Source organism: Podarcis muralis, chromosome 11 (assembly GCF_964188315.1).
Source record: "Podarcis muralis chromosome 11, rPodMur119.hap1.1, whole genome shotgun sequence".
NCBI classification, from domain to species: Eukaryota; Metazoa; Chordata; class Lepidosauria; order Squamata; family Lacertidae; genus Podarcis; species Podarcis muralis.
Genome location: NC_135665.1, coordinates 11337726 through 11364302, shown reverse-complemented (window position 1 = coordinate 11364302; position 26577 = coordinate 11337726). Strand labels below are relative to the sequence as shown.

At 47.2% G+C, this 26577-nt stretch overlaps 2 protein-coding genes across 5 annotated transcripts in view; one reads left to right on the top strand and one right to left on the bottom strand.

Annotated features, from left to right (window-relative positions):
• Positions 1–15935, top strand: part of SEMA4D (semaphorin 4D) — a 134717-nt gene extending 118782 nt beyond the window's left edge. Inside the window, exons 18-20 of one of the 3 annotated variants that reach the window (XM_028749559.2) lie at positions 13311–13514; positions 14475–14572; positions 15659–15935. In XM_028749559.2, the coding sequence (XP_028605392.2) occupies positions 13311–13514; positions 14475–14572; positions 15659–15688 (332 nt within the window). In that variant the 3' untranslated portion in view covers positions 15689–15935. Of the gene's footprint in view, positions 1–13310; positions 13515–14474; positions 15380–15658 lie in introns of those variants that run through there. The other 2 variants (XM_077936052.1, XM_077936053.1) reach the window with 2 other exon arrangements.
• Positions 15936–20750: 4815 nt separating this feature from the next.
• Positions 20751–26577, bottom strand: part of SECISBP2 (SECIS binding protein 2) — a 31701-nt gene continuing 25874 nt past the window's right edge. For both annotated transcript variants that reach the window (XM_028748152.2, XM_028748153.2), the window contains 4 exons: positions 24901–25121; positions 24550–24704; positions 23438–23639; positions 20751–20875 (listed from right to left, as the gene is read on the bottom strand). In XM_028748152.2, coding sequence (XP_028603985.1) covers positions 20811–20875; positions 23438–23639; positions 24550–24704; positions 24901–25121 — 643 coding nt within the window. In that variant the 3' untranslated portion in view covers positions 20751–20810. The remainder of the gene's footprint in view (positions 20876–23437; positions 23640–24549; positions 24705–24900; positions 25122–26577) is intronic.

The window sequence follows — 26577 nt, the reverse complement described above, 5'->3', positions numbered from 1 at the left end:
TAAACACCTGTAGATTCTATCACACCAAAGGAAGTAGGTTGTGTGAGTCTTATCTTGGGCAATGGGAATGTTGAATATTGTGTGGATCACACTCTTTTCTGCATCTGCACGGCAAGAAACATCTTATCTATGCTATTCTCCTTCTTGTGATTCAGTTTGTAGATACAGTACAGCGGTAAAGGTAAAGGTAAAGGTACCCCTGCCCGTACGGGCCAGTCTTGACAGACTCTAGGGTTGTGCGCCCATCTCACTCAAGAGGCCGGGGGCCAGCGCTGTCCGCAGACACTTCCGGGTCACGTGGCTAGCGTGACAAGCTGCATCTGGCGAGCCAGCGCAGCACACGGAACGCCGTTTACCTTCCCGCTAGTAAGCGGTCCCTATTTATCTACTTGCACCCGGGGGTGCTTTCGAACTGCTAGGTTGGCAGGCGCTGGGACCGAGCAACGGGAGCGCACCCCGCCGCGGGGATTCGAACCGCCGACCTTTCGATCGGTACCAAAGTTGTACCAAACTAAACATAGTACAAAAGCACATCTGATATTTGACGTCAATGGGCCAATTTCAGTACAGCGGTACCACGGGTTAAATACTTAATTCATTCCGGAGGTCCGTTCGTAACCTGAAACTGTTCTTAACCTGAAGCACCACTTTAGCTAATGGGGCCTCCTGCTGCCGCTGCGCCGCCGGAGCACAATTTCTGTTCTCATCCTGAAGCAAAGTTCTTAACCCGAGGTACTATTTCTGGGTTAGCGGAGTCTGTAACCTGAAGCGTCTGTAACCTGAAGTGTATGTAACCCAAGGTACCACTGTACTGAAATTGGCCCATTGACGTCAAATATCAGATGTGCTTTTGTACTATGTTTAGTTTGGTACAACTTTGCTTCGTTGGTACTTCCCTTCTTCCCCCTTCTGATAATAAAAGTATTTCTCCTCCCCTCCCCTGTCTTCCCAGAGATCTAGTTAATTATTTCTACAAGGTCTCGTTTAGAAGAACAAAAACCCTTGCTTCATCAGCTGGATTTCACAACTTTAAGAATTGCAAAATGTAGCTTAGGATACACATCCAGTCTTGCTCTGAAGCAGCACAATTTCAGAAGTATGCCAAGGACGCGTTAAGATACTACGGCAATTTCAGACTTTTCTGAGTGCTTTCTCCAGCTGCTGTGACTACAAAAGCCAGAGAAGAGGAGCAGGGCTTCCTTCGTGTAGGCACAATGCAGGCATAAACACCAAGCACAGGCTGACAGCCTGCATTGCCGACGTGAATTGAGAAATGCAACATCTAAACTTGCTCTTAAATTCTGATTTCCTCCATAAACTTGTTCAGACTCTGTTCAAAACTACATTTTAAGTGAATTTGTTTAATGAAGGATTAGATAAGTCTAAACGGGCACATTTTCTGCCACCAGCTGTTGCAGCGTTCTTGCTCTTAACATACAACAAGATGTCAGCAAGTCCCAACTGTTGTTGAACCTTGAGGTCAAAGAGCATGATACACATTTTATTTATAAACCCATGCATAAAAACAACTAAGGTTTTTATTTTATTTTATTTGAAGTGTTTGCATCCTGCCTTTCTTTCCAAAATGATTTGCATTGAGAATTAACGTCAGCGTAAAAAACAACAAGAAGATGGGTAAAAGTGTAAGAAAGCAAAAATAAAATCAAAGTGTGTTGATTGGGAAGCATCTGTGACAGACACTCATTTTCCTCACTACGCCTTGTCTACCAGCTAGTTGTCTGGGCGAGTGAGCAGACATTAGCAATGGCAAACTGAAGGGAGAAAGGCTGCATAGACTTGTCTGAGGGACCCCCAAAACCTGGTCCAGTGGACTGGCTAAAAAACTAATCTCTAAACCCAGATAGCAAAGAGTCCTTGGAGAACTAGATTCTAATAATAATTCAGTTTGACAGTAAAATCAGTCTCTGCCACAGATTGGAAGGTATGCAATTTAAGACTACTTTTTCAGGTTCTTGGGGGTAAGTCAGGATGAGGAGTTGGGAAAGCAGACTTCTGAAAAAGAACTGGAGTAACTTCTGCATGAGGAAGTTCTGCCTCTTCAACCATTGGATTTCTATGAGAGCATCAAGCATGTGTAAAGGTAAAGGGACCCCTGACCATTAGGTCCAGTCGTGGACGACTCTGGGCTTGCGGTGCTCACGCCGCTTTATTGGCCGATGGAGCTGGCGTACAGCTTCCGGGTCATGTGGCCAGCATGACTAAGTCGCTTCTGGCGAACCAGAGCAGCGCACGGAAACGCCGTTTACCTTCCCGCTGGAGTGGTACCTATTTATCTACTTTCAAACTGCTAGGTGGGCAGGATGCTCTTTCAAACTGCTAGGTGGGCAGGAGCAGGGACCGAACAACGGGAGCTCACCCTGTCGCGGGGATTCGAACCGCTGACCTTCTGATTGGCAAGTCCTAGGCTCTGTAGTTTAACCCACAGCGCCACCCGCGTCCCCCCCAAGCATGTGTAGATGCAGGTAATTCAGTAGATACCATATCCACAGACTTCAAACGAGCTTTTGATAAAGTCCCTCAATAGAGGCTCCTGAGTAAGTCTGGCAGACCTTGGACAAGACGTCAGACGCCTGTTATAAGTCAGTAATTGATCAAAAGAACTGGAAACACAAGGGAAGAGTTAAAGAGTCTTCACAGTGGAAGGAAATAAGCAGTGGCGTCCTCTGAGGGTACAGCAAGCCCTTAAATATCAGTTGCTAGGGAAGAAATGGAGGAAGCTTCTAGCCTCCATCTCTCCACACTTCCAGAAGCAGCAGCTGGCTGTGGGTGGATGTTTCATCTGATCCAGCGGAGTTCTTTGCTTCTCAAGTCTTGTGTTTTCTTATCCTGATTTATCTGTGCAGTTTCACATTCCTGAACGAGGCTGTGGCAACTCTTCCCGGCTTGCTTGTGGTTTATAACATTCACAAAGCAGCTTATCGTCAAGAGAGATCTGATTCCTCCTTTACTTTTTGCAGAATAACAAGCAATTGAACAAAGTAGCTCACTGTGCAAAATCAGGTTACTTTTTCATTTTGTTTCTTTTAAGATAGGGTGTTACTCAGAATACACAGTATCAGCTAGGATTCTCAGCCAAAATTCCGAAAAGGATAGCAAGAGGCAGAGATTAAAATGGAACTTCTGCATGGTCTGAAACTTGCTGATGGGGCCGTCTTCCTCCTTGCAGAAATGTAGCCATAAGCTTTTCTCATCCTGTGAAATGCACCTTAAAACAAAACAAAACTACAGCGGTACCTCGGGTTAAGTACTTCATTCGTTCCGGAGGTCCGTTCTTAACCTGAAACTGTTCTTAACCTGAAGCACCACTTTAGCTAATGGGGCCTCCTGCTGCTGCCGTGCCGCCGGAGCACGATTTCTGTTCTCATCCTGAAGTTCTTAACCTGAAGCACTATTTCTGGGTTAGCAGAGTCTGTAACCTGAAGCGTATGTAGCCTGAAGCGTATGTAACCTGAGGTACCACTATACTTTTCAGCAGGTACAAGTGACCTAGACTTCACACTAGTCACTTCTTGACTTTGCCTGGTTTTCAAGAAAGCTCTTCCGTACTGTTTTAATTATCAGTTTCAGCTCGTAAGGCAGATGACTCAAAAGAGAATTTAGCCCCTAAATCCACTTCTCTGATCATTTTTTCTCTCGCTTCTTTGTGTGGAGTCGTCATTTCAGTCCCTGTCTAGGATTGTGAATTCTGGATTCATTGAACTGGTGTAAGAATCTGATGTTGCAACTCTTGCTCTTAGGAATGTGAGATGGACAAAATAGTGGACTTGTGGCATTTCTTGTAAAAATCAAGGCTCTGTAGGTCTGGTGTGGGCCTTGCATACCTCCAATTCCATGTTATCTGGTTCTTTTTCTTTCTCTAAATATAGACTTCCTGGAGAGAAGGAACCTTCTGACATGGAATATAAATAACCATTTGGAAGAAGGTGGCCAGGACTGGCCCAATCGGAATGCAGATTCAAGGGCATACCTAGGGGCCGGGTAGGTTGGCCCCTGCCAAGGGTGAAAAGATCTTAAGAGTGGCCAGGAGCACGTCCACAAGCTCCCCAGGCCACTCTGCTGCTCTGGGAGGCTGGGCAAGGCACATAGTCTTCTCTGGGTGCCTTGGTGATGGAATCCAGTCGCTGGTGTTGGCCATCGCAGCAGCCCTGTGGGGCCCCCTCCCCAGTGGGCCAGTGGTACTATTAGAAGTGTGGGTGGAGGGCAAGAGAGGGCAAGAGTAGCAGGAAGAGGAAAAAGGGAGGGAGGATGGAGGCAGAAGGGAAAGCAGCCAGCAGAGGGAGGGAGTTTAGCAGACAGACGGATGGACTGACGAAGGAGATGGGGAGGAAGGGCAGAGCAGACCCAACCCCAATGGCTGCAGAGGAAGTCACTGGTGGAGCACAAAAGGAAACATGGTCTCTCCCGGCTTTGGAGGTGCCAATACAGCTCTTCGCCAAGGGCACAAGGGAGCCTGGGTCCACAGAACGATACCATTGTCTTTGGCCGTGGGCAGCAAGTTTGACCCCTTTGCTCGCCTCATTGTTAGCCTCCAGTTCCACCTTTTTCTGGTGCCTTCAGCTATCCAGCAAGGCAAGGGTCTCTGCCACACACACACACACACACCCCACCTCCTCAATGAGGAGGGACCGAGGTGGCCCTTCCACAGAGTGAGGAATTCTGAGTGCAGGATCTGGAAGAGAGCGTGTTTCCCCACTGTGGCAGCTCACGATGGTGATGGCATTCACAAGGCAGTCTCTGAAATACGATACCCACAGTTCCTCACTCTGCGAAAGGACCTGCTCGCTGTTCATCAGGAGGGTGGGGAGCAGCAGCAGAACTGCAACAGCAAAAAAAGAACAAGCAAGTTAGTACAGTGGTACCTCGGGTTAAGAACTTAATTCGTTCCGGAAGTCCGTTCTTAACCTGAAACTGTTCTTAACCTGAAGCACCACTTTAGCTAATGGGGCCTCCCGCTGCTGCTGCGCCACCGGAGCACGATTTCTGTTCTCACCCTGAAGCAAAGTTCTTAACCTGAAGCACTATTTCTGGGTTAGCGGAGTCTGTAACCTGAAGCCTATGTAACCTGAAGCGTATGTAACCCGAGGTACCACTGTACTGGAAATACTGGCCATGTTCTACCTCAAAGAGATACAATCTCGTCCAGTGCCTGATTCCACACAGACCAAGGCCAAAGCCTATTTTTAATGCCTGGGCTCATTCATTATTTCCTGCGCAATAAACGGCCGGCAAGCATCTGCTGTGCAAAGTGTTTTCCTCCCCGCTCGGCAATCCGAGACTGTCATCGCACATCTGGAGGTGGGCAGCCAGGGAAGCTCGAGTCCAAGAATCTCTCATTAGAAATCCAGCGCGGACCACAGGCCATCTCCCCCTCGTGCTGGATTTGGCAGGAGCTGACACGGCAGAAGCCCCTTAATGTTCCTCAGTTATCTCAAGCCATGGCCAGGCACAGAGCCTCCTGTGCCAGTTCATTAGGATGTTTGCTTGTGCATCTCTTCCCCACGGAGTCGCAGGGTTTCCTGAACGAGAGTTTAAAATATTTCCCTTTAAAACGTTTCCCTTTAATACGTTTCCCTTTAAAACGTTTAAAGAGAGATTGCATAATATAATAATAATAATAATTTATTATTTATACCCCGCCCATCTGGCTGAGTTTCCCCAGCCACTCTGGGCGGCTCCCAATCGGTGTTAAAAACAGTACAGCATTACATATTAAAAACTTCCCTGAACAGGGCTGCCTTAAGATGTCTTCTGAATGTCAGGTAATTATTTATCTCTTTGACATCTGATGGGAGGGCGTTCCACAGGGCGGGCGCCACTACCGAGAAGGCTCTCTGTCTGGTTCCCTGTAGCCTCACTTCTCGCAATGAGGGAACCGCCAGAAGGCCCTTGGCGCTGGATCTCAGTGTCCGGGCTGAACGATGGGGGTGGAGACGCTCCTTCAGGTATACAGGACTCAGGTATACAGGTATTCAGGTATTGCAGTCTCTCTTTAAAAAAACTTGGGTCCTGATTTCTTCCTTCTAGTTCTTTCCCTGGGTTTCTGAACAGCAGCTTGCAGCCTATCCTGCAATTGCATGAATTATCCCAAACATCACCTGGATATGGGCATGCCTTTGCAGGATCACAGGGAAAACACTTCCTGCCCACCACTTAAGGGATCTGCCATGGCTTGCCAGTTCTCCCTCCTGCCTGGGCGACAAGAAGCCATAGCAAATGCTTGCTTTGCATGAAAGGATCTTCAAAGTTATAGCGTTTCAAATCCTTACGCGTTCAGCTCACAGCAAAGCTCAACATGGGGGAATTGTGCCAGATGTTGCATTCGTTTCCGAGATTAAATTTTACTGTGGTCACATACGCACTTTTCATGCTTCTGGAGCCTCCGTCTAGCAGATTTCCTTTGTGACAGAAAACAAAATATATAATACATCAACAGACGGACAGATAGTTGTTATTAAAATCTCTTGCTGTTGACAACTTTATTAGGAATTGGCGATAGGGTAGTCTTGGTTCAATTATTTCCCCTGATGGACTGTGATAAGCACCAGTGGAACCTGACGCATTTTTATTAGGTTGGCCCAAATGTCTTCCGTTTTGACATGTGGAGGGGCTATAGCTCTGGGGGATGGCACTTACAGAAGACCCCACATTCAGTCTCCAGGTAGGACCAGGAGAAACCTTGGATAGCCGCTGACGGTCATTTTAGACAACGCTGAGCTCTGTGGACCATTGGTCTGGCCCCTATGTTCCTTTGTGTGCCACCAGAATGGTGATCACAGCTAATGTCACTGAATTGGTACCCAATTGAAGATTTCCGCAGCCCAACAGCAATTCTCTAAGCTCTTTATTCTTCCTGGCAGCTTACCTGGCAGTCGTACTTCGCCGCTACTCACATCTCTCTACTTGATTTCCATCCTTGATAATCTCATTTTCAGCGACCTTCAGGGAGACCTCATCTAAGATTAGCTCCAGAAATAGGACAGGCAGTAAATTAATTTGAAGGATGGCGTTGGCCGCCTCTTGGTTTATTCTGACTTGAAAAGCTTTCGTTAGGTGATTTGATATTACCTTAGCTGGGTTTGTTTTGGCAAGAGGAGTTACTTTCTGGAAACATGGAGTTTTACAGCAGAAGGCTCATTCATCTGCACTTCTGCTGAGTCCAGTGTTATTACTAACCCAAGGAAGCTTTTTATATGAATCATAATAATAAATACCGTTAGTTAAACTCAGAGTAGACCCTCTGAAAATATTTGAAATTAAGGGCATTGTTTTCAACAGGTCTGCTGTGGGTACAACTGATATTGACTATTACCCAATAGTAGCAGGAAGTAGATAATCTTCAAGCATTCAGTATTCCGCAAGCCTTCTTGGATTCCTGGAACAATACACAGGTTTAACCAGTTACCCCAACACGCAGTCATTCATTAATTTATTTTTCAGTCTCCCTAGACTTGGATCCACATGGAATTCAAAGTTCTCCATGAACCTTGACATTTCTGAGGCTTCCAAAATCCAAGTCAGCCTAGCAGCAGCAGGTGGGAGGAAATTCACCACCTGGGGGGGGAACTTGGTTGTGTGAATTGGTTCTCTCTTCTAAGGACAGCTTTGTGCTGTGCAGTGGCGGAGGCTACTGGGCTTTGGTGGCGACTCCCAAGAAATTAATGTCCACTGGTTCACCATGTAGGTTAGCTTGCTAGAGTGTGCTTTCCTCAGCACCTCCAAAGGAATGTTTTGCAGTCGCATGAAGGTGGCAAATGGGTCTGGGGGAGAGAATCTACTTGGCAGGTCTCTTGTCTAGTTGGTGAGCTGTGGCACACAAAGGACTTGTGGCAGCAGCCACAAGTACAATTGTACCTTGGTTTCTGAACAGCTTAGTTCCAGAATGTTTTGGCTCCCAAAACCGCAAACCCAGAAGTGACTGTTCCGGTTTCTGAACTATTTTTGGAAGATGAATGTCCAGTGGGGCCCCTGCAGCTTCCGGTTGGCTTCTGGAGCTTCCTGCAGCCAATCAGAAGCCGTGCTTTGGTTTCCGAACATTTTGGAAGTTGAACGGACTTCCAGAACAGAGCTGGAACGACTGTACACAAGTCTCCTTAGCCTGAGTCTCTTTCTCCTCCCCCAGCCATATTGCCAGAGCTTCAGCTAGAGAAAGTGCCATGCCCTGCAACAATGGGGCTGGTTTTAATAGTGTTCCTTTAAAGGGGGTGATGTGGGGTGGAGGGAGAAAATAGGTACAACAGAGATGCCACTAAAGACATCTTTTCCTGGAACTGGCATTCTGACCTGGCCTGGAACATCCTAAAGTGCTCACCTGCATCATGTTACAAGATGAAACATAGCAATACCAGATGTGCCTGGAACTGTGTACAGGGGTGGGTGAGTCACCTGGTGAATACTTTCAAACATCACAGGCCCAACAGAGAGCGTCTGCCACAGAGAGGCTGTTTTTTTTGTGCTGCCTTCACCACACAATTAGCATCAAGTGGAAGAGAGAGAGGAGAGGAGTGCTCTTACCTGACCCCTCCAGTGGTTGGAGGGTGAACACTTTTGTAGGCTCCACATGTGTTTTAGAAGTCTGATTTCCCAGGGTTGTTACTCTTGCAGAGAAAGGAACGTCTGTCCTGTAATGCCAGCAAGGTGTGCTCTCAAGTCCAAGGGGACTATGGGGTTGCGGCGCTCATCTCTCTTTCAGGCCGAGGGAGCCAGCATTTGTCTGCAGACAGCTTTCCAGGTCATGTGACCAGCATGACTAAACTGCTTTTGGCACAATGGGACACCGTGACAGAAACCAGAGTGCACGGAAACACCATTTACCTTCCTGCCACAGCGGCATCTATTTATCTACTTGCACTGGCGTACTTTCAGACTGCTAGGTTGGCAGGAGCTGGGACAGAGCAAAGCGAGCTCACCCCGTCACACTGATTCAAACCGCCAACCTTCTGATTGGGAAGCCCAAGAGGCTCAGTGCTTTAGACCAGAGCTCCACCCACTTCCTTAATAAACAAGCACACAATCACTGATAGGTCCTCTTGCCATTGTGAGGCTCAAAGCAATGAAGATGATGCCTCCCCAGCTGTTGCCATTGGCTGTGGGTTTCTTGTGATGTCACAAAAGCACTTGGAAGCTGAGTGGATATAAAGGCAGGCCAAGGGGAAAGCCCTTTTTTATTTCCAGCAGGACACACCTGGCAATGGATGTGATATTCAGCACTGCCCCGGTTTCTTCCGCTTGGAGGAGACAAAGTGGTGAATGGAAGGAGGCAATCCTCTGGCAGTGGGATGCTAGGGAGCGATAATAAGGCAAGTTTGCTTGCTTGAAGGCTGCTGGTATCCATGGCAGCGGTCTCAAGATGGATCTAACAGTAGCTTCTGGCACAATGGGACACCATGACAGAAACCAGAGCGCATGGAAATGCCGTTTACCTTCCTGCCACCTATTTATCTACTTGCACTGGTGTGCTTTAGAACTGTTAGGTTGGCAGAAGCTGGGACAGACAATAGGAGCTCACCCCATTGTGCAGATTCCAACCGCCAACCTTCTGATTGGCAAGCCCAAGAGGCTCAGTGGTTTAGACCACAGCACCACCTGCACCTAGGGTTTACCCCTAGGGAGGAGGAACCTTTCCCCAATGTGCCTTAACAGCACAGACACTCAAGTAGTGTTCAACCAAGGGAGGCAGGGAGTGAATCATGTCAGCTACCCCTTTCCCCCACTTAGGAGGCTTTGTGAAATGCCAATTACGTTGATGGCGCTGTGTGAATAATAGCAAACAGGATGATAAATCTGATAAGTAGGGGGCTGTGTACTTGCAAAATATAATTGCATTAAGAGCCTTGAGCGAATGGAAGAAATGTAACATAATCCTATACAAATCTACTCAGCGGTATGTCCCATTGTGACCAATGGGATTTAATCTTGTGCGCAGGTTTGCAAATCCAAATTGCATCTGTGTGGGGGTTCCTTATGGGGGCTATGCCTGAGGAAGAGTTGTCGTTCCGCTGTAGAGCATCTTCTTTGCATGCAAAAGCTCCCAAGTTCAGTCCTTGGGCAGAGAGAGGCAACGTGTCCGAAATCCCAGGGAGCCACCATCAGTCAGTGTAGACAATATTGTGGAAGATGGACTCAGAACCCTGATAGAAAGCTCTTAGTAGTGAGTCACCAAGTGGCCAAACTCACTTGAATTCTTTGTTTTTCACCAGAGCTGCATAGAATTTTACACTGAGGCAGCTGTCTCCTGGGTCAGATACTGATTCCATGTGGAAATAGCTATAGGCCGGCCTTTTTTATAGAGAAGGTGCCTGTCCTGCAAAACTCTGGAAAACACACTTACAAAGTCTCCGAGTTCCAGATAGGTTATTTCTTCCTTTCCTTTTGTGCATTCCTGTACTTTCAAAAAATAAAATTCTGACAGCATATATTCTTCTCAATACCTTCTTATCGATCCCAATGTACTAATTATTTTGTGTGCCTTTTAATTGACACACCCTATAACTTTTGACTTCTTTGATCCTTCAAGCATCCAGGAGGAGGAGATAAAGTGGAACGTAAGTATTCAAAATGTTTTGTTTGTTTCCTTGACAGACTGTAGAGACCCTTGCGATCCAAACGGGGGCTGCCGGTTTAATTGTGGATTACAATTACTGAGGTCATAACTGAGGTTGAAATGACAATCACGGGAAAAGGAGCAAAGCAGCGCAGCTAGCACTTACTCTCTCACCCCCCAGATTGCCTGTCCACGATTGGGAAGCCACCAAAAAGATTGTAGGTTGCCGAAGTTATCTGCAGGCTATATCGGAACAGATTGTTTCTTTTGGGTAGCCTGCTTGGAAAATGAGTTGTGTGAATTATACGTTTTGACCGGCTTCCAAGAAGACTGACGTTTTGGAAATAATATTGAGATAATAGTGTCTTTAGAATTGCAGAGCGGTGGATTTGGTCCAGCATCTTCTTCATATTCTTCCCCCTTCCCCCCACCCCAATCTGCAGATTGTATTAACCCTCTGCTTGTATATGCACACATCTCCCCAATAGCTTCCTGTTCCACCTACTGCTATAAACGGGCAATTAGGCAGGAGTTTACAGAGTACTTTGGCCTATGTGTTCAAAGCACTTCCGGATACTTTGCTGCTCCATGTCATGTGATCTGAGAAGTTCTCTCCATGATTTCTTGCAAATGCCATAGATTGTGTTGGCGGACAACACTTGAATCACACGCAGTCATGTGACTCCCAAGTTGTCAGGGCATTCTGCTATGTATCTGTGCAGTGTGCTTCATTGACACAAGCATGGCAGCTCTCCTCCTGCGGAATGGGCCTTGCCATGGTCTCAGTTAAAGGGCTCAAATAAAAGGATAGCTAGCCACAGCAACGTGATAGTATGTTTACAAGCTGGACCAAAAGCATCACATGAAAGAGGAGTGCATGAAAAGAGACCAGTGCTTTGAAGGGAGAAGTGTTGCATCTCATTATAAAGGAAGAAAGAGATGAGTTTCCAGGTTCAAAAAAGGGTGTTTTTGCTAAAGTGCAAAACGCTTCCATTTCCATTTCCTAGGGAGAGTTGGAAAAGTTCCACAGCTGTTGAAAAAGACAGTGAACACAAGCTATGCTTGCAAAAGAACGAACAGGAGTGTGCTCCAAGGGTCAGCATTGTTCCTTTGCGCCTATATATACCTGAAGGAGCGTCTCCACCCCCATCGTTCAGCCCAGACACTGAGGTCCAGCGCCGAGGGCCTTCTGGTGGTTCCCTCACTGCGAGAAGTGAGGTTACAGGGAACCAGGCAGAGGGCCTTCTTAGTGGTGGCGCCCACCCTGTGGAATGCCCTGCCATCAGATGTATAAAGAACTATACAACTTTTAGAAAACATCTGGAGGCAACCCTGTATTGGGAAGTTTTTAATGTTCAATGTTTTATTATCTTTTTGTATGTGTTGGAAGCCGCCCAGAGTGGCTGGAGCAACCCAGTCAGATGGGTGGGGCACAAATAATAAAGTAGTAGTTGTTATATTATTATTATTAGCCCGGAGTGCTTTCCATCAGCTTCGGCTGGTGGCCCAGCTACACCCCTAACTGGACAGGGATAGCCTAAGTACTGTTGACTATGCTCTGGTGACCTCATGGTCAGATTACTGCAAAGGGCTGCCTCTGAAGACGGTTCGGAAACTTCAGCCAGTGCAGAATTCAGCATCCAGGTTGCTCACCGGAGCAAGACGGTTTGAGCATATTACACTGATCCTGGTCCGACTGCACTGGCTACCAATTAGTTTCTGGGCCCGATTCAAAGTGCTGGTTTTGACCTATAAGGCCTTAAATGGCTCAGGACCGCAATACCTCAAGAACTGCCTCTTTCCTTATGAACCTACCTGGACCCTGAGATCATCTTCTGAGGCCCTTCTTCGTGTGCCTTCTCTAGAGGTCCGGAGGGTGGCAACATGAAAAAGGGCCTTCTCTGCAGTGGCTCCCCGTCTGTTGAATGCTCTCCCCAGGGAACGTTCCTTTTTAACCAGGCCTTTGGTTGACATCCTATGCCCTTTTAAAATGTGTTTTTTTTTGGGGGGGGGCTATTGGGTTGTTGTTTCTATTTTTATTACGTATTTTGTTGTTTTATATATGGATTTTATTTTATGAACCACCCTGAGACCCCTGGGTATAGGGAGGTATATAAATTTAATTAGTAGTTGTAATGGTTCTAGGGGTTGCTCGTGTGTAAGTTGCCGCCACTCCTGGCTAGGTTACCTGGTTGAACCCTTTCTGTCTGGACAGCCTCAAGCTTCGTGGCTGTCTCAGTCGCTGGCAGAATCCGTCAGTGGGCGTTTCTTGAACCTTTTCCAGCATAAAAGTTCTTTGACGCCAAGTCTCCTCCTACTCTCCCTGCACAGAAGTCTCCTGCGCAGGGAGGGTGTGGGCAGCGGAGTACCCGTACTCTCTCCGCTGGTCTCTGGTGAAGAGTCCTGGAGCCTCCTCTCCGATTCCCCCATCTGCCCCCCTTCTCCACTGGTGTTACGCTGATTTCCTTCCCCTGTAGATGGGCTGCCTCTCTCCCTACTGGGACCCTCTCCAGCATCCCTCTGGAGCCTTCCCTCCGCCTCTAGCTCCGATGGCAGTTCCCTGACAGTAGTAGTAGTATATCATGTGACATCAGGTGAATGGTAGGTGGGTGTGTCTGGGAGAAAATGGCCTCATGGACCAAACGAGGAGTCCAGGTGAGGCCTCGTCACCTGCAGTTCCCAATGCCTGCTTTAAAAGGACTTCGTGTGCCATCTGTCATAATAATTAGCCAACTGCAATTTTCCACAGGGCCCAGAGATGCATATTTTGTTTGGGGGAAAAATGGGCAGAAAATGGAAGCGTGTGTGAGCCAGCAGACCCAGGCTCTGGCTGATGGAAGACGGCATCTTCTAAGCTGGGTGAAAGATGCTATAGTGCAAGATTCGGAATACTGCTGCCGTGTGATCTCCAAAGCTGGAACCAAAACCTCCATATCCTACATCACTGTTGAAGGTAATGGTGCGACGTCGAGGAGTGACGTGTTTTGGGAAATTTAAGCAGGCAGAACTTCAGATCTGGTGTCACCTACAAAGGCGGCATTAACCCAGAGAGGCGCAAGAATCCCTCTTTATTTTGATTCACTCCCTTTTGTGAGATACAAGTTAGTGGCACTTAAAAACACAGACTCATTTTGTCACAAATCATTGGTTGTAGTCACAATAGAAGGCAGCAGAGGTTGTGAACTGTGGGAAAAGCTGGAATCCTAATGCTGGGCAGTTTAATAGAAGCAAACACACTGGTCCACGCATATACGCTCTTGAGGGTAAAGGGACACCAGACCAACTCTGAGGTTGTGGTGCTCATCTCACTTTATTGGCCGAGGGGGCAGGCGTACAGCTTCTGGGTCATGTGGCCAGCATGACTAAGCCGCTTCTGGCAAACCAGAGCAGCGCACGAAAACGCCGTTTACCTTCCCACCAAAGGGGTACCTATTTATCTACTTACACTTTGATGTGCTTTCAAACTGCTAGGTTGGCAGGAGCAGGGACTGAGCAACGGGAGCTCACCCCGTTGCGGGGATTTGAACCGCCGACCTTCTGATCGGCAAGCCCTAGGCTCTGTGGTTTAACCCAGTGCCACCCGCGTCCCATATATGTGCTCTTACTATCACCCAATCCATTCTATATGTGAAACTCATATTCATCTTCTTAGGTTTTGCAAGCTGCACAAGAGGTGACTGCCATTTGCAGGGGTGGGCTATGTGCCTGTTTGTGCGTTCCCTGAAATGTTGCCGTGCTGAACGAAAGTTTTGGTTTTCACAATTGCTACTCGGGTATGCTAAGTATTGGAAAAGGTCAAATGTTTAGGAGGGAAGTCCCAGTTATGGCACTTTGAAATGATCTTTTTAAAGAAACCAGTGCTTGAATTCTTAACAGGTGCCAGCTTTGTCATTTAATTGCTTACTGTTTGCAGGCAGCAGCTACCAGGATACCTGGTCAAAGGAATTTGCTAACTGGAGAAGCGTCGTCAGCGAGCATGACAGAAGGATGGAGAGCTGGAAAAAAACTTGGGTAGGTGGTATGAAACAGGCAAACACGTACCCACATTTTGCTGCTCAGTTTGGAGAAATTTGGTGCTTTGCATTTGAGGTCTGTTACCTGGCCAAGAGAAGAAATCCTTGGCATTTTTGCACTCTGACTATAAAGTGTTAATATGCACGCACATGCGCCCCACAATGGTTTGGAGATCGCAGCGACTATCAAACCCAGCATATCTCTTGGTAGTGGTTTGTTGCAGCCTGGCAGACCAACTTCCCCCTTTCCTCTTATCGCCACATTTGATTCCGATAGCTAGAGTCATATGCTCATTACACATCAAAGATGATGGGGGGGGGGGTTGCTTACACAGCCATGCTGAGATGCGAGACCCATCAGAGTGACACATACAGCTGCTAAAGCAATGCTCCCCACTAGTCTTCCTGCCTGATCTTACATGCCTCTGGTGTTCTTGACCAAAAGCATCACACACACCAAGGCAGTCCCAAGAAAGGAAGCTGGCATCTGCACCAGCCCCCTCAAGGCATACTGTTACTTCTCACAAATTGCATAGTTCAGAACACAGCTAGAGCCTTGCTCCATGCTTGAACAGGAAGGCCCCATACCCCAGGCTTATGAGACGGTAAGCACTGAAGCCTGCAGCCAGTCCAAATTTCCCTGCTTTATGGAAGATAGACCTTTCCCAGAAAAGTTTATTGAGGATCTGTACTTTCTCATGGACGTCCTTTTAAGATAAATTTTAGATTTCCTAAGCTGCGCTTTATTGCTTTGCACACAGCAGTGAGATACCAATCTTCAGTTGTTCTTTCCACCACGCCTCTCTTTTCTGAGCAGAATTAACAGAACTGCTGACAGTTTTCGTCAGTTCTGCTGGGCTGAAATTTACTGGAAAACAGCGATGAGGCTGAATAAGGTATTACAGTGCAGTGCAAATTATGGAGAACGTGCAAAGTCTTGATTATACAGTTGATAGCTCGATTATCAGTGGAAAATGAGATTCGTAATTTAACTACTAAGTTCATAGAAAGCGAAGTTTGATGTAGACTAGTGGCACGGGAGAATTAAAATGCTTTTTCTCTGTCCCGATTCATTCTTATTTAGGAAAGCTGCAATCGGAAAGGCGCAGTATGAGAAGCAGGAAGTGGTGGCTGAGAACTGGAAACAGCTTACGATGGAAGAGCCCTTTGACATTTGGCAGCACAGCAGTCTCTTCGCTGCTTTGAAGAACACTGCTTCCTATCTGTTGTTTTGCGACTGACTTGAACAATATATATATAACAGTGTGTTGCTATTAGACTCATCTATCTCCACCATCAAAAGGAAAAGAATGAATATATGAGGTTTGGTAATGTGTTGTTTATAAACTCCACAGCCCTGACTTTTGTCTCAGCCTGTTAAACAGGCCATGAATACTGGGTCTCTTGTGCTTCGGCAATGGGCTATAGTAAATTAAATTTCACGACTGCATAGCATCAATTAAAATATTGTTAATGCCGACTGCAAAGCAGGTGGCTGAAGGCTTTCAGCCCTCTGTGTTTGTACACAGAATCAATTTCCCCCAAGGAGTGCTATAGAAACAAATAGTTGCGACTTTCCCAGAGAATTCATTTGTGCAAATACAGTTTCATTGGGGCAATTCTAACACCTACATTGGCTGGTCAGTAGGGCTAGGTGATATCTGGCTTTCAACATTGTGATGCACCACCAGCTAAACATCACAACGTACTGGCTTCGCGGCTTTTCCCACATTGTGATTTTTGCACAACACACACGCATATACACACCATGATTCACAATATATTGCCAGGTCAAAAATTGCAAAACCGATGTGGCGATGCGGGCTTCAAAGCAGTTTTGGGTGATGTATTGATATATTGCCCAGTCCTACCGGTCACCTCACTTTCCTGTGAAACTAATGGTAAAATAGGGACCACCTGACTGTAGTGAACTCCAACTTCCATTAAGTCCATCCAGTAACCACTGGTAACCGAAGATGGGAGCTGTGGTCCAATGTCTAGGAGGCTGCTACAGGTTTCCCATCTCTGAGCTAAAATATATAGCAACCAAAACCAAAGCCTAAGAAGTCTTCCACTGTCGCAAAATACCTTAAAAGAACAAAACCAAACCAAAAAACACCTACTTTCACCTTTAAACACAAATACTCATCAAGTTAAACTTGCGTCATATGACAGAGATAAGTGCATACCAGATCTGAATGCTCAACATTGTTTACATTTCCCTTTCACAAGCATCCCCACCCACTCAAACTTCTTCTTATACAGATGTCAAAAGGAGAAACAGGAAAAATATATATATTGGGCACGAGCATTTTTGCCGAGCAAACAAACTGGTTTGGATCACGACGCTTGGTGAAAGTGAGAAAGGTTTGCTGTTTGATTGTGATTTAATGTTTCATTAGCTGAAATGGGGTCAGCATTTCGACAGAATTGTTACAGGGCAGATGGCAGCTTGTATACTCCCAACGGCGCTGCCTACTTTTGCAGGATAACGCCAGTGATTATCGTTCCTTGTTATGAATGAACGTGCCAAGGCAGCTGGACACACATGCCAAGCCTAGAGCTCTCCCTGAGAAGTGGTCTGTGCCCCCCCACATCTAGTTTTAAATTGTGCCTTTTGTTGTACTAGCAATATTCCACATACATTTGTGGTAAACACTTGCAGTTATCCACTTCTCCTGTTAGAAAGCCAAGATCTAACAACACAAATCAAACCGGGATGGAAACAATTGCTTTCATGATCAGCGAAAGGCAATGGCCGCGCTGTTGCAGACCAAACAGTAGTATGAGCCAGGTCAAATTCAACAGAGAAAGTTCTTCACATCACACTCCTGTACATATCTAATTGGAAGGAAGTCTCAAGAACTTTCATAGAGCTTACTCCCAGATAAATGGGATAAATTGCAATTTCCGTTAACCAGGCTTGCTGGACATCTTTGCCCACTGCTATTGTGTAACACTACCGCCAACCCTCAAAATAAGTTTCCACTATTGTTTCAAGTAGTAATAATGTGCTGCTTTCAAGTGTTCCGCCATACACTTGTCACAGTTGGGTCACAGGATATGAAGCCGGCTGACACATTTTATGGTAGCAGGTTTTGTTAAATGACGTATCCAGGCTTTGAGTTTTAGGGGAATTAAAGCTGGTCCTACAAATACAGTGGTACCTCGGGTTAAGTACTTAATTCGTTCCGGAGGTCCGTTCTTAACCTGAAACTGTTCTTAACCTGAAGCACCACTTTAGCTAAAGGGGCCTCCTGCTGCTGCTGCGCTGCCAGAGCACGATTTCTGTTCTCATCCTGAAGCAAAGTACTTAACCTGAGGTACTATTTCTGGGTTAGCAGAGTTTGTAACCTGAAGCGTATGTAACCCGAGGTACCACTGTAGTTAGCCAAATGCCCTTGCTAGTGACCCTGCTTGGTATAACCACCAAGTTGCGTAGAGTTGCAAGGGACCGCTAGGATCATCTAGTCCAAACCTCTGCAATGCAGGAATCTTTTGCCCAATTTGGGGCTTGAACCCACAGCTTGGAGATTAAGAGCCTCATGCTCTACTGACTGAGCTATCTCACAGCTTCCAGCACCGCCTATCAGTTACCTGGCACTAAGGCACTGCCTGGCAACTGGCCACAGGTATAGGCCAGGAGAAATCAGTGTTCCCCAGTCCTGTCCTTGAATTTTAACCTTGCAGAATGTGCTTTTTGAACGAACATCAAGTCTCTTGCTTTAAGTCTTACGTAAAAGCCACACTATGAAAAGGGCAAACAGCACCTGCTAAGTTCAGTACAGTAGGGGAAGAAACCCGATGTTACTGAATTACAAGAATGGACAAGAAAAGTGTCCATCTTAAAAAATAAAAAAAAGACACACAAGATACAGCGAAAGCAAAAACGGCCTTTTGGTCCCCGCAATAAAAGTCTGGCCACAGTACCATGAAAGAACACCTATTACTTAAGCACAAATGTTATGTTGTAAGCCATTTAGCTTTGTTTTACAGTTACCAAATAACCCAAGCTGGCTGAAGACATAGAAAAGTTCGGGAAGGCACAGTACAAAACGGTCAGCGAAGGACAGGAGTCCTCCAAGTCTCTCTGGCTGGAATTATGAGCAGCTGAGCATGTTTGGGAGGAGAGTGCCAAACTCCTCCACAGCAGTTGGTGCTCCCGGCTGAAATCAAAAGCCCTTTGTCACTGTAGGCGGCCTGATGATAGCCCAAACCAAGCTTTCGCCCCATGCCTCTCACCTTCCAGTTCACGTGGGGTCAAAAATGTTGCTATGCCAAAGTGGAACCTGAGGAACAGTAATTTCTCAGTACTTCCCTCTGTTATATTATTGTAAAAGACAATTCAGTTTATGATCAGTCTTCTTAAATGGCATCGCATGTCATCACAGTTCTTTTTTTGTTAACCGTTTTCTTCCTGGCATCTTTTTAGGGACTTTGAAGAAATTAGTTTTAAAAGTCTTCCATACTTCCAAATACCACTTATCAGTGTTTAATAAGCAGCTGAATGCTCTACTAGGTGGGCTTATATTTGAAATAAGCCTATTCTTTCTTTTCTTTTCTTTTCTTTTTTGTAATAGGCTTGTCCATAATAGTTGATCTACACAACAAGTTGCCCTATTATCATTATTATTATTTACTGAATTTATATACCGCCATTTACCTGAAGGTCTCAAGATACCCCTATGGTATCTGCAACCCCATCAAAGCATGAAACTGTGGGGCGTTGCAAATTTTGTAAAGAGGCTCTACAGCACTCTACTCTTATACGTAGAGAGAAAGATAACATTAAAACAAAAAAACACACCTTATCTGAAAGCAACCTCATACGTGAGAGCTTTGACCTGCAATTACACAGGGTTATATTGAGAAGTGTGAGCTAGGGGCTGAGGAAGGTGTACACTGGGCACACAACTTCTAATCGCAGGTGGGGGGAAATAAATAAATGGAGAGCGGAGAAAACCTGCCATTTCTTACTCTCCATTTATCCCCACCACCACCACCTGAACACCCAGTAGGTTTTCCTTGCTTAGCTGGCTCTGGGAGCAGCCCTGAGCCCTTTTGCAATGTCCCCAGAGCCTGGCAAGCAAGCATCCACCTCACCGGTGGGTTGTTCCAGGGGTCTCTGCCTTTGTTGCAGTTCCCTGTGGACCCCCAGAACTGAACCTTCATGTAAGTGCACATTGAAACAGCAACCACTACCGTATTTTCCCGTGTACAACATGCCCTCATGTATAAGATGCCCCCTATTTTGGGGGACTAAAGTTTTTTTGGGGGACGGGAAATGCCGAAAATCACTCAACCAACAGACAAGACGCTACCAATTGCACATGCAACATAACCCACCTAGCATCTGCCAGCTCGCCGCAAGCAGCCACAAATCGCACGCACAATTGCCGCAGCAGCAGCCGCCGATCCAAAGCAGCCATTGCAGCAGACGCCATTCACCCACCCAACTGCAGCTTAAAAGCTCCTGCTCGCGACATCAACCAAATGCCCAGGCCTCCTCTGCACTATCCGTGTATGAGACGACACGCCCATTTTTAACATTCTTTTGCTGTAAAAAAAATCATCTTATACACTGAATAGTACGGTATATCTGCTAACACAGCAGCTGGAGAAAGTACAAAGGCGACGGTCATTGTTTCCTCTCTCCACCCTCTCCTTCACATGGTCGCAAAGTGAGCTGCTCCCATAGATGATGAGGCAGCTCATTGCCTAAAGCCAAGTTCACAAGTGTAACTGGTGAGATCTTTACACACAGCAGAGGCCGGCATCATGTACTTGGGCTTAAAGGACTTTTCTACGGCTGGAGGATAATCTAAATAGGTCCGCTTCCATCATTCTACTAGCACAGGCCACCAACTTCAGTGCAGGAGGAATGAAACCACTGCCTTCTCCAGCATCAAAGAGCCCGCAAGCAATCTCAGAAAACCCTAAGGTACCTTTAAACAACCAAGTCAGCAGTGGGCTGGCTTTTTAAGGTTTAACAAACCACGTTTCTAGAACGGCACGTTCCATTGTGATTATTTGCCAGGTACAATCATAAGACAATTTTTTAACATTATAAGCCATATTGTTTGGATAATTAATCATAGATAATTTAGTTATTTACATATCTATATATACATACACTTAATTTTTTGGAATTAAAAAAAAAGTCAAATAAGGCCAAATAAGGTAGTCTTGATTTACTGAGGTTCTTCAAAACCCAAGGTCAACATTTCAGAAGTTGACTATTTTTCCAGCTCCAGTGTGTATGGGTTATACTCCTCTTCAAGCTTCCGCTTCCAGATTTTAACTAGGAAAAAAAAAATGTATGAAGGTTAGCGTTACATTTTTTTTCAGTCTAACAAATGCAAGGACAGCTATGGGGATGCAATGCTTTGTTTGCACCACAGCCTTGAGAAAACTGCATTTGGAAATGCTTTCATAGACACTTTAAACCTTGGAATTGCTTTATCAGGCACTGAGATCCCCAAACGCTTGATAATTCAAGGACTCAAGGAGTAGCCTCCTTACGCAGGAAACAAGATAATCTAGGCAGCGGAACTGGGCCAAGTTTAAAGAAGGGGAAGGACAGAGGCTCCATGCGATAAGAGCTTTGCTTAATTTGTTGTCAACCATCAGTTATCTATTTTGTATTGCTTTTAGTTACGCTCTTCTATGAAAGAAAGCATAAGCTAGAGAGCTCTGTCAAACTAACTTTTATAATGCCCGGTCGAATCTATTGTTTGAAGCAAAGTGTATCAGCTGAAATTAGAAAAGAGCATGCAGCTAAGAATGGAAGCTGTAGAGGGCAGCAAAGCGAGATGAACAGCCCCATATGTTCCATGACACAAGAGAAAGGAACAGCTCGCTTTCACTCTCTCTCCGAGACACAGACAAGCAACAGTCAGACTGGCAGGGCTCCATCTGAAAACAATCACACGGTAGCTCAGTGGCTCAGCGCTCTGAGCCCCAGAACTCCGGAAAGATCAGTGAAGGATTTATCCTGTTGTAGAGGAAGTGCGATGCTCTCACAAAGTGATGTTTGGCATCCGCAAAATAAACATGGTGGTTGCCATCGCATCAATATTTCCCATGACTGGTCAAATGGAGCAAAACGATAAAATAAAAATATTTCGACCCGTATGAAGAAAAAGGGAAGAGTCTGTAAACCAGAAGAATCACTGGCAGCAGGTGCAAAGAAATCACGTTCTCAGCTGGAGGTAGCTTGGAACTGAGGTAGATTTCTGCAGGGGGATCCTACAATGTTGATTAAGTTTGGTACCCAAAGATTATGGATGGGCAAGAATGTAGGCAGGCCTGAGAATGTTTACCATAATGCCAGCCTTCAATACAACAACTGAGGTGGACAAAGCAACACCTGTTTTGCTTGTCAGGTTTGGTTTCCCCAGACAGGCCAATAGTAAAGGTAAAGGTAAAGGTAAAGGTACCCCTGCCCGTACGGGCCAGTCTTGACAGACTCTAGGGTTGTGCGCCCATCTCACTTAAGAGGCCGGGGGCCAGCGCTGTCCGGAGACACTTCCGGGTCACGTGGCCAGCGTGACAAACCTGCTCTGGCGAGCCAGCACCAGCGCAGCACACGGAAACGCCGTTTACCTTCCCGCTATAAAGCGGTACCTATTTATCTACTTGCACTTAAGGGTGCTTTCGAACTGCTAGGTGGGCAGGAGCTGGGACCGAACGACGGGAGCGCACCCCGCCGCGGGGATTCGAACCGCCGACCATGCGATCGACAAGCCCTAGGCACTGAGGTTTTACCCACAGCGTCCCTAGACAGGCCAATACCATTTTCTATTTCCCTCTCACACACACTCCTTTGCATATGGGTATCATAGAGCTCCCTGCACACTGTGCTGGTCACCCACCCCAAGAGGCCTTGCTACAGCAATTTCATAGCCAGAAGCGACTGGTTGAGGGCAGTCACTCATATTTATGTGGCCAAAGTCACTGAACTCGGCAACACAAAAGGCAACACACATGGATGTGAGATTGTTCCTTTTTTTTGAAGCGAGCAAAGTTAGCACCAACATATCTGACAAATCAAGAAAGACCAGAAATTAAAGAGTTGTGTCAGACCATTCATGTTCCAAAACCAGGGGTAGGCAACCTAAGGCCGGGGGGCCGGATGTGGCCCAATCACCTTCTCTCTCCGGCCCGCAGATGGTCTGGGAATCAGTGTGTTTTTACATGAGTAGAATGTGTCCTTTTATTGAAAATGCATCTCTGGGTTATTTGTGGGGAATAGGAATTCGTTCATTCCTCCCCCCCAAAAAATAATATACCTTCTTTCCCCGAAAGTAAGACATCCCCCGAAAATAAGACCTACTTCCAGTTTTCCCTCTCGCTGTAATATAAAGCATCCCCCGAAAAGAAGACCTTCCTGATAATAAGGCCTCCGCCGAATATAAGGCCCCTGAAGTTACTGTAAGGCGTCTGACTCCTCTGGACCGTAGCAGCGGATGCCGCCGCACAGCTCATTGATTGGCTGCAGCGCAGCCGGAGCTGTTCAGGCAGTGCGAGGTCTGTTCAGGCAGTGCCTGCTGCTCGCTCTGCCCTGACAGAGTCTGGCTGACTCACAATTAGACAATAAATGTGTACTGTATTCTTCTTCAGGGAAAAATAAGACATCCCCTGAAAATAAGACCTAGCGCATCTCTGGGAGCAAAAATTAATATAAGACACTGTCTTATTTTCGGGGAAACAGGGTAGTCCGGCTCACCACATGGTCTGAGGGACGGTGGACTGGCCTATGGCTGAAAAAGGTTGCTGACCCCTGTTCCAAACAGTCAAGATGGCCGATTAATACCAGAGAGAAGACTGCCCACATTAAATCACGCACACACACACAACTCACTGTAATTTGGGACATCCTCGTCAGACTCTGGAAGGGGCACTTCGCCAGCATCTAGTGGACTGGGCTCTCTACAAAGGGTTTTCAAGTTTGCAGAGTCACTTTCCTTCTCTTCTTCAGCTGACTCTTTCTGCAATGCCGCAATCATTTCCTTATAGGCCAGCCTCGCTTCCATTGTCAGCTCCACCATTTTGTGAAAATAGTCCTAGGGGTATAAAGGCAGCGAGAAACTAAGATCGGATTTTGGGTTAGTGCTTCGCCAAGCTTTCAGCATTTTCTCCACAAACCCAAGAAGATAACGTGCTCCACAATTTTATTTCACATGAATGTTGAAAGAGGAAAAGATAAAAGATTCCAAAATTGTTGTTCAGTGGTCCCAGCAGCAGAACGTTGTTGAGGAATTATTTGTCGATTTCCCCCTAAGCTCTATTTGTTCAGGTAACTGCGCTCAAACTTGCAGAGGGTGATGGGAAGGGCACTAGCATGAAAGTAAATAGAACACCTCAACAAGGCTAAGGTGATTTAAGGACACTGTGCTCCCAGACAATTAAGGGTGGTTAATATTTTTAAACATTTCAGCATTAGCTGCCAAAGACTTTAAAAGCTTCTACAGTGGTACCTTGGTTCTCAAACGCCTTGGTACTCAAACAACTTGGAACCCAAACACTGCAAACCCGGAAGTAAGTGTTCCAGTTTGCGAACTCTTTTCGGAAGCTGAACGTGCTCCGTTTTGAGTGCCACACTTCTGTTTTGAGTGTTACGCTGTCTGTTTTTGCTATTTATTTTGTTTTTTTGGCTCTTTTTGTTTTGTTTTTGTGACTGTGTGTTCAGCTACTGATTGATTGTGTGACTGCAGTACACTGTTGATTGCTTTCATTTTATGGATCAATGGTCTCGATAGATAATAAAATTCATGTTAAATTGCTGTTTTAGGGGTTGTTTTTAAAAGTCTGGAACGGATTAATCCGTTTTGCATTACTTTCTATGGGAAAGCGCACCTTGGTTTTGGAATGGACTTCCGGAATGGATTAAGTTTGAGAACCAAGGTACCACTGCATTGAAACTGAAGTGCATAATGCAGAACAGGGGACAACGGCAGCTTTCGCACAACTCACCTGAGCGCCATCGTAACTGAAAATCCCCACCACACTGACTGGCACGGCTTTGTTCACGCAACGCCCGAGAGCTTTGCGATTGAGAGCAAACACAAATGGGATGTTCTGTTCACAAGCGGAGTCAATGATGAGATGCAGAGTCTCATCCAACCCACCTGGGGTAAAACAAATCAGAGGATTAAAAGCATCAGAACTGGTCAATTTCATTAGCATTGCTGGCAAAAGGGCCTCATTCACCCAGATACATCTTAAGAGAAAACCAGCATTGCTTGTTCTTCAGCTACACCCCTCCACCGGAAATCTGATCTGCATTTGCTTCAGTTCGCCATACTTTTAACAGAAAGGGCTCACCCTTTGACTGGATTCTTTCACAGTTGGGGGAAATGATGACACATTTCAACTTCTTCAGCTTCAAGTGTTTCAGGACTTCTCTGAGCCCCATAACAAGCCGGCGCTTCGTCTTGGCCTTGACTGGGTCTTTCTGATAAAGGCGGTCTTGGAAGCGCACCAACTCTTTCAAGAGATCTGTTACGCAGCTGTCAACCTCTTTGCTGAGAACTTGGGTGCAGTAACTAAAGAAAGAACCAATTGTTTCAGAACCAAGGGTCTGCTTCTCCCCACGTTCCTTTCTTGCTCATCCACTCTATCCAAAGACACACACACACACAAAATTAGCAAACTATATCCAGAAGTAGGGACGCAGGTGGCGCTGTGGGTAAAAGCCTCAGCGCCTAGGGCTTGCCGATCGAAAGGTCGGCGGTTCGAATCCCTGCGGCGGGGTGCGCTCCCGTCGTTCGGTCCCAGCGCCTGCCAACCTAGCAGTTCGAAAGCACCTCCGGGTGCAAGTAGATAAATAGGGACTGCTTACTAGCGGGAAGGTAAACGGCGTTTCCGTGTGCGGCTCTGGCTCACCAGAGCAGCGATGTCACGCTGGCCACGTGACCCGGAAGTGTCTCCGGACAGCGCTGGCCCCCGGCCTCTTGAGTGAGATGGGCGCACAACCCTAGAGTCTGGCAAGACTGGCCCGTACGGGCAGGGGTACCTTTACCTTTACAGTGGTGCCTCGCAAGACGAAATTAATTCGTTCCGCAAGTCTCTTTGTCTTGCGGTTTTTTCGTCTTGCGATGCACGGTTTCCCATAGGAATGCATTGAAAATCAATTAATGCGTTCCTAGGGAAACCGCCTTCAGCCCTCTTCTGAAGGCTGGGGGGGGGGACAAGGGCTTTTCTTCCCACCCCCAGCATTTTAAAAAACCCTGGGACAGCGGAGGACTTCTCCGCTGTCCGGGCGATCTTAAAATGCTGGCGGGCGGCATTTTAAAATCGCCCCGGGACAGCGGAGGACTTCTCCGCTGTCCGGGGCCATTTAAAAGCCCCTGGGAAGGCAGGCAGGGGGGACAAAGACTTTCGCCCCCCGCCCGCCTTCAGAAGGTGTTCCCGCCCCCCCCCCGCCCGGCTTCGCAGCAGCGCTATGAAGCCCGGCGGCTGGGGCAAGTGTTCCCACCCCCCCCCCGCTTCGGAGCAGCGTTCCGAAGCGGGGTGGCTGGGGCAGGTGTTCCCGCCCCCCACCCGGCTTCGCAGCAGCGCTACGAACCCCGGCGGCTGGGGCAGGTGTTCCCGCCCCCCCCACCCCGCATCGGAGCAGCGTTCCGAAGCGGGGTGGCTGGGGCAGGTGTTCCCGCCCCCCGCCCGGCTTCGCAGCAGCGCTACGAAGCCCGGCGGCTGGGGCAAGTGTTCCCGCCCCCCCCACCCCGCTTCGGAGCAGCGTTCCAAAGCGGGGTGGCTGGGGCAGGTGTTCCCGCCCCCCGCCCGGCTTCACAGCAGCGCTACGAAGCCCGGCGGCTGGGGCCAGTGTTCCCGCCCCCCCCACCCCGCTTCGGAGCAGCGTTCCGAAGCGGGGTGGCTGGGGCAGGTGTTCCCGCCCCCCACCCGGCTTCGCAGCAGCGCTACGAACCCCGGCGGCTGGGGCAGGTGTTCCCGCCCACCCCGCATCGGAGCAGCGTTCCGAAGCGGGGTGGCTGGGGCAGG